This window comes from Ochlerotatus camptorhynchus, unplaced genomic scaffold (genome assembly GCF_037179485.1).
Source record: "Ochlerotatus camptorhynchus isolate MF236.1 unplaced genomic scaffold, CSIRO-AGI_Acam_v1.1 ptg000197l, whole genome shotgun sequence".
NCBI classification, from domain to species: domain Eukaryota; kingdom Metazoa; phylum Arthropoda; class Insecta; order Diptera; family Culicidae; genus Ochlerotatus; species Ochlerotatus camptorhynchus.
The window spans coordinates 658,108-670,184 of record NW_027040687.1 but is presented as its reverse complement, the minus strand read 5'-3'; the positions used below and the strand labels follow the sequence as shown (position 1 = coordinate 670,184).

General features: G+C 37.6%; 1 protein-coding gene across 3 annotated transcripts in view; it reads right to left on the bottom strand.

Annotated features, from left to right (window-relative positions):
- Nucleotides 1-1,096: 1,096 nt before the first annotated feature.
- Nucleotides 1,097-12,077, bottom strand: part of LOC135702773 (serine/threonine-protein phosphatase 6 regulatory ankyrin repeat subunit B-like) — a 172,582-nt gene continuing 161,601 nt past the window's right edge. For 2 of the 3 annotated variants that reach the window (XM_065223813.1, XM_065223811.1), the window contains 2 exons: nucleotides 2,147-8,022; nucleotides 1,097-1,953 (listed from right to left, as the gene is read on the bottom strand). In XM_065223813.1, the coding sequence (XP_065079885.1) occupies nucleotides 1,823-1,953; nucleotides 2,147-8,012 (5,997 nt within the window). In that variant the 5' untranslated portion in view covers nucleotides 8,013-8,022 and the 3' untranslated portion in view covers nucleotides 1,097-1,822. The remainder of the gene's footprint in view (nucleotides 1,954-2,146; nucleotides 8,023-12,077) is intronic. The other variant, XM_065223814.1, reaches the window with a different exon arrangement.

Genomic DNA, 12,077 nt, shown 5'->3' with positions numbered 1-12,077 from the left:
AACCTTAGATTGATAAGAGATCATCATCATGTTATTGATTTGTCATCATTGTGTTAGGATGTGTATAGAAGCACAATTTTACAAGTAAATTACAATCCATACTTTATTATGCCTAATTAGATTATTTTAGTTAAAACTAATTACAGGTTAATCTTAAAATAATGTTGAATTTATTAAACATATTGGAATTGTGAATAACGTAGCTTTAGACCGATTTTAGATGAACTAAAATAACTGTCGCAACACAAATAAGACGATTCACTACAAAGAGCTCAGAAAAGTACATTTTCGCAACAGGACTAGACACATTTTCATGATTCTGGGACTCTAATGAACATACTTAACAAAAAAATTCCCTGATTGATGACAACATTTCCTTATAATTCCAGGCTTTTGAGGTCTTTTGAAATTCCATGATAATTCCAGTTTTTCAAGGTGCATTTTTGAAATATTTGAGCTAGTTTATATCATTTGCCAACATCGAGTGAATGTGAGTGAACGTGATTCTCTATTCGGTAGTTAATTTCCGCGAAATTTGGAAATCCTATTTCTGTGCATTGAATGCTGAGATGTGAAGCGCAGTTCTACCATAGAGGTAACTCTAAGACTAGAAGGTCCCGAAATACCGTGCTCAACTTTTTTGCTCAGCTCTGGTACTCTCTTCGGTCCCAAGCTAATCGATTCACCCCTCGAAAATCCACTAACCCCTCATTTTATCTATCAAACTTTCATAGTGCAGCTCTTCCCAGTGCGTCACAATATCGGCTTCAATCGACAAAATAGATACGACGAAGAAACTGCTAGTTTTATTTTTTCTGTTGCAGTCGAGCAGCTTTGCATCATTCTAGCACCTCAGTTTACGTCTATAAACAAATTGTCTATCGCTATTCTTTCTTTCTCCCGTCGCATCATTCGTGTTCCTTTCAAGCTTCGGTGAAGCGGACGAGTGAAAGAGCTAGCCTTTCATGGAGGTGTTCAATCGAAGTTGCGCAGAAATCAAAATATATATATTTAATGCATTTTGCACATGTAAACATTTGAAGATTGCAGATACTATCTTTCCTCCACATGTTTATTTTAAAGAAGAAACGAGAGCAGGTGACAAAGTGTCGGTGAAATAAATTGAAAGTCAATGTGGTGAGGTTGCGTTTCAACTCTAAAACCGATGCTGCTTTCATTGAAAGAAAATGGGCAAAGCAAGGCGAGAAAAAGTACAGCCAGGCTTTAGAGCTTCGAAAATGTAGAGCCCTGGCTCTACCATTAATATCCCGAGAGCTGGTGTTTGGTCCCTTGTTATTCAATAGTTCGATAACCTGAGCATGTCCATTTCAAGCTGCCAACTGCAGTCTTCGTCGACCATGTTCACATCTGTAACATTTTTTATGACCATGCCATGCTGCGCTATGAAGCAGAATTCTACCGGTGATTGAACTAATGTGATCTTTGCGTATTGGTTAGCATCCGTACCTCTTACGCCAAAGTCACGAGTTCAAATCTCTCCAAAGCCACATATGAAACAAGACCGCTAAATTGACTAAAGTAAGAGAAGAAAAATTAAAACAAAAACAAAAATAAAAGCAAAAGAAATACAAAAAATCAATTCAAATTTAAAAGTGGCACCGTTGATAATCAACAGTTTTATCAACTGGTAGTGAAGATTTCGAGCTGCATAAACAAGAGCAGTAAATTGATTTTTATCCACTGAATTCATGTCAGCATTGTTTGATATCAAAAGTTCTGCAGCGTTCTTTTGACCATGGAATGCTGCGATATGAAGTGGAGTTATGCCGGTTATTGAACAAATGTTAACAGTGGCTTTTTTTTAAATCAACAATTGGATCAAGTGATCGTGTCCATTTTGAACAGCTAAATGAAGAGCAGTCCATCCATTTTCTTGCACTGCATTCACGTCAGCATTGTTTGATATCAAGAGTTCTGCAACGTTCTTATGACCTTTGAGCGCTGCGCTATGAAGTGGAGTTGTACCGGTTTTTGAACAAATGTTAACAGTGGCTTTTAATCAACAATTGGATCAACTGATCGTGTCCATTTTGAGCTGCTAAATGAAGAGCAGTCCGTCCATATTCATTCACTGCATTCACGTCAGCATTGTTTGATATCAAGAGTTCTGCAGCGTTCTTATGACCATTTTCAGCTGCTAAATGAAGAGCAGTGCATTGTTTTTCTTCCACTGCATTCACGTCAGCATTGTTTGATATCAAGAGTTCTGCAGCGTTCTTTTGACCATGGAATGCTGCGATATGAAGTGGAGTTCTACCGGTATTTGAACAAATGTTAACAGTGGCTTTTTTTTTAATCAACAGTTGGATCAACTGATCGTGTCCATTTTGAGCTGCTAAATGAAGAGCAGTCCATCCACCTTCAAACACTGCATTCACGTCAGCATTGTTTGATATCAAGAGTTCTGCAGCGTTCTTATGACCTTTGAGTGCTGCGATATGAAGTGGAGTTTTACCGGTATTTGTACAAATGTTAACAGTGGCTAGTTTTTCAATCAACAGTTGGATCAACTGATCGTGTCCATTTTTAGCTGCTAAATGAAGAGCAGTCCATCCACCTTCAAACACTGCATTCACGTCAGCATTGTTTGATATCAAGAGTTCTGCAACGTTCTTATGGCCATTTTGAGCTGCTAAATGAAGAGCAGTCCATCCACCTTCAAACACTGCATTCACGTCAGCATTGTTTGATATCAAGAGTTCTGCAGCGTTCATATGACCATTTTGAGCTGCTAAATGAAGAGCAGTCCATTGTTTTTCTTCCACTGCATTCACGTCAGCATTGTTTGATATCAAGAGCTCTGCAACGTTCTCATGACCTTTGAGTGCTGCGATATGAAGTGGAGTTATACCGGTATTTGAACAAATGTTAACAGTGGCTTTTTTTTCAATCAACAGTTGCATCAACTGATCGTGTCCATTTTGAGCTGCTAAATGAAGAGCAGTCCGTCCATATTCATTCACTGCATTCACGTCAGCATTGTTTGATATCAAGAGTTCTGCAGCGTTCTTATGACCATTTTCAGCTGCTAAATGAAGAGCAGTGCATTGTTTTTCTTCCACTGCATTCACGTCAGCATTGTTTGATATCAAGAGTTCTGCAGCGTTCTTTTGACCATGGAATGCTGCGATATGAAGTGGAGTTCTACCGGTATTTGAACAAATGTTAACAGTGGCTTTTTTTTCAATCAACAGTTGCATCAACTGATCGTGTCCATTTTGAGCTGCTAAATGAAGAGCAGTCCATCCATCTTCAAACACTGCATTAACGTCAGCATTGTTTGATATCAAGAGTTCTGCAACGTTCTTATGGCCATTTTGAGCTGCTAAATGAAGAGCAGTCCATCCACCTTCAAACACTGCATTCACGTCAGCATTGTTTGATATCAAGAGTTCTGCAACGTTCTTATGGCCATTTTGAGCTGCTAAATGAAGAGCAGTCCATCCACCTTCAAACACTGCATTCACGTCAGCATTGTTTGATATCAAGAGTTCTGCAGCGTTCTTATGACCATTTTCAGCTGCTGAATGAAGAGCAGTGCATTGTTTTTTATCCACTGCATTCACGTCAGCATTGTTTGATATCAAGAGTTCTGCAGCGTTCTTATGACCATTGAGTGCTGCGATATGAAGTGGAGTTTTACCGGTATTTGAAAAAATGTTAACAGTGGCTTTTTTTTTAATCAACAGTTGGATCAACTGATCGTGTCCATTTTGCGCTGCTAAATGAAGAGCAGTCCATCCATCTTCTTTCACTGCATTCACGTCAGCATTGTTTGATATCAAGAGTTCTGCAGCGTTCTTATGACCATTGAGTGCTGCGATATGAAGTGGAGTTTTACCGGTATTTGAAAAAATGTTAACAGTGGCTTTTTTTTCAATCAACAGTTGCATCAACTGATCGTATCCATTTTTAGCTGCTAAATGAAGAGCAGTCCATCCATATTCAAACACTGCATTAACGTCAGCATTGTTTGATATCAAGAGTTCTGCAGCATTCTTATGACCTTTGAGTGCTGCGATATGAAGTGGAGTTTTACCGGTATTTGTACAAATGTTAACAGTGGCTAGTTTTTCAATCAACAGTTGGATCAACTGATCGTGTCCATTTTGAGCTGCTAAATGAAGAGCAGTCCATCCACCTTCAAACACTGCATTCACGTCAGCATTGTTTGATATCAAGAGTTCTGCAGCGTTCTTATGACCATTTTCAGCTGCTGAATGAAGAGCAGTGCATTGTTTTTTATCCACTGCATTCACGTCAGCATTGTTTGATATCAAGAGCTCTGCAACGTTCTTATGACCATTTTGAGCTGCGATATGAAGTGGAGTTCTACCAGTTATTGAATAAATGTTAACAGTGGCTAGTTTTTCAATCAACAGTTGGATCAACTGATCGTGTCCATTTTGAGCTGCTAAATGAAGAGCAGTCCATCCACCTTCAAACACTGCATTCACGTCAGCATTGTTTGATATCAAGAGTTCTGCAGCGTTCTTATGACCATTTTCAGCTGCTGAATGAAGAGCAGTGCATTGTTTTTTATCCACTGCATTCACGTCAGCATTGTTTGATATCAAGAGCTCTGCAACGTTCTTATGACCATTTTGAGCTGCGATATGAAGTGGAGTTCTACCAGTTATTGAATAAATGTTAACAGTGGCTAGTTTTTCAATCAACAGTTGGATCAACTGATCGTGTCCATTTTGAGCTGCTAAATGAAGAGCAGAGCATCCATCTTCTTCCACTGCATTCACGTCAGCATTGTTTGATATCAAGAGTTCTGCAGCGTTCTTATGACCATTGAGTGCTGCGATATGAAGTGGAGTTTTACCGGTATTTGAAAAAATGTTAACAGTGGCTTTTTTTTTAATCAACAGTTGGATCAACTGATCGTGTCCATTTTGAGCTGCGTAATGAAGAGCAGTCCATCTATCGTCTTTCACTGCATTCACGTCAGCATTGTTTGATATCAAGAGTTCTGCAACGTTTTTATTTCCATCTCGAGCTGCGAAATGAAGAGCAGTCCATCCATATTTTTGCACTGCATTCACGTCAGCATTGTTTGATATCAAGAGTTCTGCAACGTTCTTATGACCATTTTCAGCTGCTAAATGAAGAGCAGTCCATTGTTTTTTATCCACTGCATTCACGTCAGCATTGTTTGATATCAAGAGCTCTGCAACGTTCTTATTTCCATCTTGAGCTGCTAAATGAAGAGCAGTCCATCCATATTCTTCCACTGCATTCACGTCAGCATTGTTTGATATCAAGAGCTCTGCAACGTTCTTATGTCCATTTTGAGCTGCGAAATGAAGAGCAGTCATTTGTTCATCATCCACTGAATTCACGTCAGCTTTATTCTTTAATAAGAATTCACATATTTCAACGAACCCACCTTGCGCAGCAACCAGTAACATAGCTGTTAGGTTTTTTGTTGAGAATGATTTAAAATTTGGTTCAAAAGAGGAAATGATACTCAAACAGTCACACTCACATGCCCACAGTGCAACTCTCCAGCTTTTTTTACACAGATTACTTAAGATCGTGAGGTATGCCTGGTTTCCTTCCATCTTGTTCATAGACAATCTTCGAACAACATAATGATTAGACAAAATGCGTATGACCATTTTGGCTGAAAACGTAAAAATGTTTTCGCACAGATATGTTGCCACAAAGTATTCACTGTAAGACCGATGGCAAAAATTAACCTTCTGTTGGACTACATGAACCAGTTGTGATGTATCTGATTCATGTTCGCATCGTTTTTTAAATTGACCGTGTATTTCTCTATAATATTGATTTTTGAACAATTCCTTACGTACTCCAATGTTTAGCAGCTCCATAGCTAACAACTGATGCTTCAAAATAAAATCACCCATCAACGAATCCAAATCAGCGGAGCTCAGAGCATATTTGGGCTTGAATTTTTCCATAAATTTCTTGTGAAAACATTTTCTTACAAACTGTTTGTACAGCTGTGTAATATTCATTTTTTCTTTAGTCAGATCAATGAACTGATTTGTGTTCTGTTTCTTCAATGAATGGTAATTTTTAAAATTTTCTAAAAAAACCTCCCCCAGCATATTTACCATGAGAGGCGCGCCACAAATTTCACCAAAATTTGAAGGGATATTTGATTTAAATTTGTTTAAAATATGTTTCGAGTAGCTATCAAAGCAATGTTCATCTAGATCTGGGTCGTACCACATCTTTCTCAAATAGTTGATTTGCTCTTCCACACAGAACGGCTCCAGAATCATAGATCTTACATTAAATTGTTTCTCTAATGATAATTGCATATGTTTTCTGGCGCTGATGATGATTCGAATGCTCTTTTTCAACTTGAGTTGTTCCAGCATCTCAATCACCCTGTTGGTGTACTTGGAGTGGATCTCGTCGAAGCCATCCATCTCTATAAGAATGGAATATCCTCGGCCATCCCTTTCATCTGGGGCATTTTTAATGACATCGAAATATCGCTCCGAAAGGATCACTTTGAGTACATTAAGCACATCATCCAAGCTTGAAATGTGTTCTACTTTTTCGAGCTCCATCACCAACTCGCTCAAGTATACCAACAGTACGAGGACAGTATTTTGCTTCTGCACTTCAAACGCTACAAACTGAAGCAAGCTTGTCTTCCCTATTCCAGGGTCTGCCAGAAGTACGATGATCTGATGGTCTTCAAATGTTTTCCCAAGCTCTTCAACAAACTGAGTGTCACTCATCTGTCGTGAAAGTTCCTCAATGTTTTCTTTCATACCTGTTTTCTCAACTTCATAGACATCTTCGCAATTGATCGGTTCACTATATGTGTATATAATACGGCGATTGATGTAATATTTTTGCAATTGTTTTGCTTCCTTACCTTCAAGGTTCTCGTTATCATTTCTAATTTCATTAAGACAGTTTAGTATATCACTTTGTTTCAAAATTGCCTTCATTTTATTCTTTTTCCGTTTATTGAGTTGGTCAAATTTTAATTCTAGATCTCTAAATATCAGATCGATGTTACTCAGTTTTCTGAGTATATCAGGACAGATCCACGTCACACACCACGTCCACAGCTCGCTTTCAATAATTGGGTATAAATCATATGGTTGACCCACTAATAGAGAAAAGTCGTCGAAGAATGGCAAAATTTCCTCCTCACTAACATAACGTGGCAAATGTTTCACCCTTGAATTTTTGAGTAAAAAGTTATTCACTGTTACTGTCTTCTTCATATCAAACTTATCTTTTTCTAGAGCATTAAATAGCTGGGCAACATTGAATTGCTCGCTCTCCGAGTTGAAGCTATCTAAAAAACTGCATTCCTTTTTTTTTATTGTTAAAACGTCTTTCAGAGGAGTACTATAGGTTTCTAAAATTTTACTGACGGTTTTCTTGTTGTTTTGTTGCTCTTCCATTGCGGTTCCATTGTTGAAAAGCTCTTTGATTGCCTCTTTAAGGTTTGCGAAATCTTTGTTGATAAAATCGCTCAACTCCCTAATCGCTTCTTTGGTTGGAACCAGTTTCAGGTATCGGGCCTTGGATCCAGGAAATCGTAGGATTTCATCTACTTCTACCTCTTTAGTCGTCACCCAATCATCATCGGATATTTTTAAATCCCTATTAGTAAATATATAGAACTGCTTTTCGTATTGGTCTTTCTGAAAATTTTCAACAACTTTCAGATAGGATTCCAGGTATTTGTGAATACTGAAGTCTCCGTTGTGTTGATCTTTTAGTGCATTCAAATCGATATCGTTTACCTTGTCATCTCTGGCAAGGGCGTGCTTCACCTGGAGGAAGTGTATCACCTTACGCTTATCGTCAAAGATCACTACGTCATCATACTTATCGGCTAGTGTCATTTCATATGCCAATCTGAAACTGTTTCTCTGCATCCGTAGAAAAAGCGCGATTGAAATTTGTTTTTGGTATACTTCACCGTGGTAGCCTGTTCTGCTTCTTCTTTCATATGTTCCGTGTTGTATTAGGTTCAGCATTTTGAATCAACTGGAGAATAGAAGAGAAATAACGCATTAGCTAAAGTGACTAAGTTTCTACAGTTTGACGATGGTGACATTTTTTCACCTCAAAAACAGTCCTGTAATGGAGCAGCCAAATGGCTTCTCCGATTTGCAAGTTTGTCATGGGAAATGATTCACATTTTGGCTAAAATTCGGCCATTTTGAGCCTTGTTAAATTTTCAAAATGACATCTTTTAAATTTTTGAAAAAAATGTTACATGATCGAAATGACGTCTAAGACAAAGTTGTAATGAAAATTAATATTTGTATAGGAAAAATATACAAACATGTGGTTTCCATTAAAAACTAAAAAAAAACTAATTCCCGACGAGAACGTTATAACAAAATTATATCATGATTGTATCAACTTCTGTTATATATAACAACCGTTGATATAATCTTGTTATAAACGCTCTGTGGTGAAATGAGGAATAAAAAATCATCATGGTATTTGATATAAAATTGTTACACAATTTGTTAGAAAAAAAAATTAAAACAACATTTTAACTAAGTTTGTTAGCATTAGTAGGGTTCGAATCCCTGTGGCAGCTATATAGACGCTCTTTGTGCTTGTAAAGCAGGTTAAAGGTAGAGAGAGGGAGTGCTGTGTTGGGGGGGGGGGGGGGTGCTCTACGCAGATGATTTTTTTTAAATATTTTAACGACAATCTAAAAATAGAAAACACTAAAAAAAATATGTTACCGAAAAACCGAGTTAAAAAGTTTAGTTCAAATCGTTTTTAGTTTTTACCCTAATGGGTTATTTTTTAACAAGGTGTGTTAAAAATATGATATAACCCCAACAATAGTTGTTATATTCTTGATAGCGCGTAGAAGGTTTCTTGTTATATTTTTTGTTATTTAAACTACTAACGGTACATGTTTTATAACAGACCATGTTACGAATAATTTTATATCTCAGTAACAAAGTGTGTATTATTTCTGATACTTCGGGAATTGCCTTTATTAATGAGATTTTAAGCTGGTTCAGCTGCCAAAAGTGTTAAAACCAAAATATCTCAAAATGATTTGGTCCGTTTTTTTTTAATTAAAAAAATCTTAGAAAGTTCACACTTTTGGAATGTTTACAAATATCCACACCTAAAAATTGGCAAAAATCGTAGAACAAGAACTTTTTGTTTGAACCTTTTTTTTCATTTAATTTATACTCAGAAAACAATGTTTAAGGCATTTAAAATAATATTCTTAGAGAAAATAAGCATAAAAACGTACCTACCAAAAGTACAAAAAATTTACCAAAAATTCATGATCTACATTATTTGTCAGTTTTCAAGTGTTCGGGCAAGGAAGTTTTGAGATTACATTTGTGTTAATTTTTTACTTAAAATAAATTATAAACATTTTTTGGGAACAGAAAGACATTATTTTCCTCTGCAACGTTGTTTCAGACATCATTTCGAGCAGGAACGCCATTTTGAAAATTTACAAGTCACAAAATGAATGAATTTTAGCAGATATGTGAATCACTGCCCAAAACAAACAATCAAGCAAAGTGTCACAAAAATCGAAGAAGGTCGACACAAAAATTTATGTTTTTACGCTATTTTGCCAGGAGCTTCTTAGTTCCTCACTCGATCTTCTCCGATTTTCGTGAAACTTTTTATAATTGATTGTTATGAATCTCGCAAAAATCTTGGCATAAAGGGTGTATTCGATTAAAATGGCACACACATATTTACTCACCAAAATTAAACCGATTATCAGATTTTTTTGAAATTTTCAGGGAACGAAAAACTACTAATGAGTTATGATTTACCAAATTTGTTTTATTCAATTTCGTCTCCCATCCCGAATGCGCGCCCCTTCCTTTTCACTCCACTCATCAAATTTTGTACAACCGATTCTCCCAGTATATTTGCTGTTTTTACCTAAATTTTCTTCAACTCCAGCTCTGTTTTGATAGTTTTGTGGCCAGAATTTTTCAATTGGGCGAAGTTTTGGTGAATTTGGTGGGTTCATATCTTTTGGGACAAAATTGACTCCGTTGGCTCGGTACCACTCCAACACGTTTCGAGCGTAGTGGCAGGCAGGATGCTAGATCAGGACAAAACATAGTTGTTCCTTTGTGCTTCCTTAAGGCACTCTTCCGTGTAAATTGATTGTTCCGGAAGTGTTCTTCTTTCGAACCTCCTCCGGAATATCGAATTTAGACTTGGCAACGAAATATTCTTGCCCAGGAAATTGACGGAAGTCGGCCATGACGTAAGTTTCATCATCCATCCATCATGCAACACGATTTGGTGAGGAACTGCGTGTAAAGTTTAATTGACATGTTTGAACGGTTTTTGAACTGTTGAACCACTATCCGGCCATTTCACTGTCCATTGGGCCACTTTTAAGACCACTCCCTTCCTTCCTTCGGGCACTCAGATGCTCCTTGAAGGTTCTTATCACACTAGACACAGTTGTATTTGCAATTCCAAGCTTTTTAGTGATCCATCGGTGGAACGCCGCTGCATTTTGATTGTATGTGCACAAAATTTACTGTATGAATAATTATGAAACTTGACAGATGTAAACAATACACGATGAATAAGATTTACTCGGTTTGCCATTTTTATCGAATACACCCTTTATGCTATCTTTTTCAACAACTCATAACTCGGGAACGTCCTTTCCAATCGAAATGACGTCTGACATAATGTTGTTGCAAAAAATAATTGCTTTTCAGGAAAAATAAACACGATTCCAAATTTCAAGTGATCGAAAAAGTGTTAAAACCTAAATGAAAAAAATATCAATGATTCATTTTTTTAAAATATTGTTTGTTCAAAATCTTTAAAAAATGCTTTCTTCTGTGAAATGTTCATTTTTTTTATAAATGCGTTTATTTTTTCAGGCTCATTTGCCGTAGCTTTGCGGAGCCGATATTCCTTGTTTAGGTTACAAAATTTCTAAAGACTAACGTTAGTAAAGCGGGGGCCGATTACTCGCGGCTATCTCGAGATTAGGGGTAAAAAATTGTAACAAATTGATGGCAGGGTAGGAATTACGAACACAAGGTTTGGAGAGCAATGTGCTCTTGATCTCAAACTAAGCGAAACTCTGATGAAAAAGACAAAACATGGGGGTACACCGATGGGCAGCTAACAACTTGGGAGAACACAAGATGACACTAACTACTAAGTCCTCAGATCTATCCGTTTTAAAAACACATAAATTAAATTAAAATTATCGAGATCTCGGCTCGCCAAGATGTATCAAACGGAGCGCATAGGTTGTTTTCCTCGGGCCTTGAGGGATGCGGATAACTCGGATCTAGCAACACAATGAAGGGTGCATGACCAAAGCACGTGGTCGATATCGTGATAGCCACTACCACAAGCGCACAAATTGCTGCCTACGAGCCCGATTCGGAAGAAATGCGAGTCTAACGAGTAGTGATTGGACATGAGCCTTGACATGACACGTATAAAGTCGCGGCTCATGTCCAACCCTTTGAACCATGGTTTGTTCGACACCTGTGGGAGAATAGAATGTAACCATCTTCCCAAATCACCATCATTCCATTTTTGTTGCCAACTGATGAGGACTTGCTGACGAGCAATGGAGAAAAATTCGTTGAAGGCGATTTGTCGCTCAAAAATATCGCCTTCCATAGCGCCCACCTTAGCCAACGAGTCCGCTTTCTCATTACCCGGAATTGAGCAATGAGATGGGACCCAAGCTAAGGTGATAGTATAGGAGCAGTTAGATAAAGCACTCAGTTTAGTACGAGGCGTGCTTCATCGGCCTCATTGAACGAAAATATAGCTGCGAGTTCCGCAACGTATACGGAGTATGGTTTCTGCAGTTTATAGGAGGCGCTATGAAATTGATTAAATACACCAAATCCAGTGGAAGCATTTATAGTTGACCCATCTGTGAAAAAACTCTTATTGCTACTAACATGGTGGTACTTGTTTGCAAAAATTAAGGGAAAACCCATCGATCGATGGTGATCTGGTATTCCATGGATTTCTTGCATCATGATTAGATCAAAATTTACAGAGGAACTATAGAAGGCTTGAAAGCAATCACG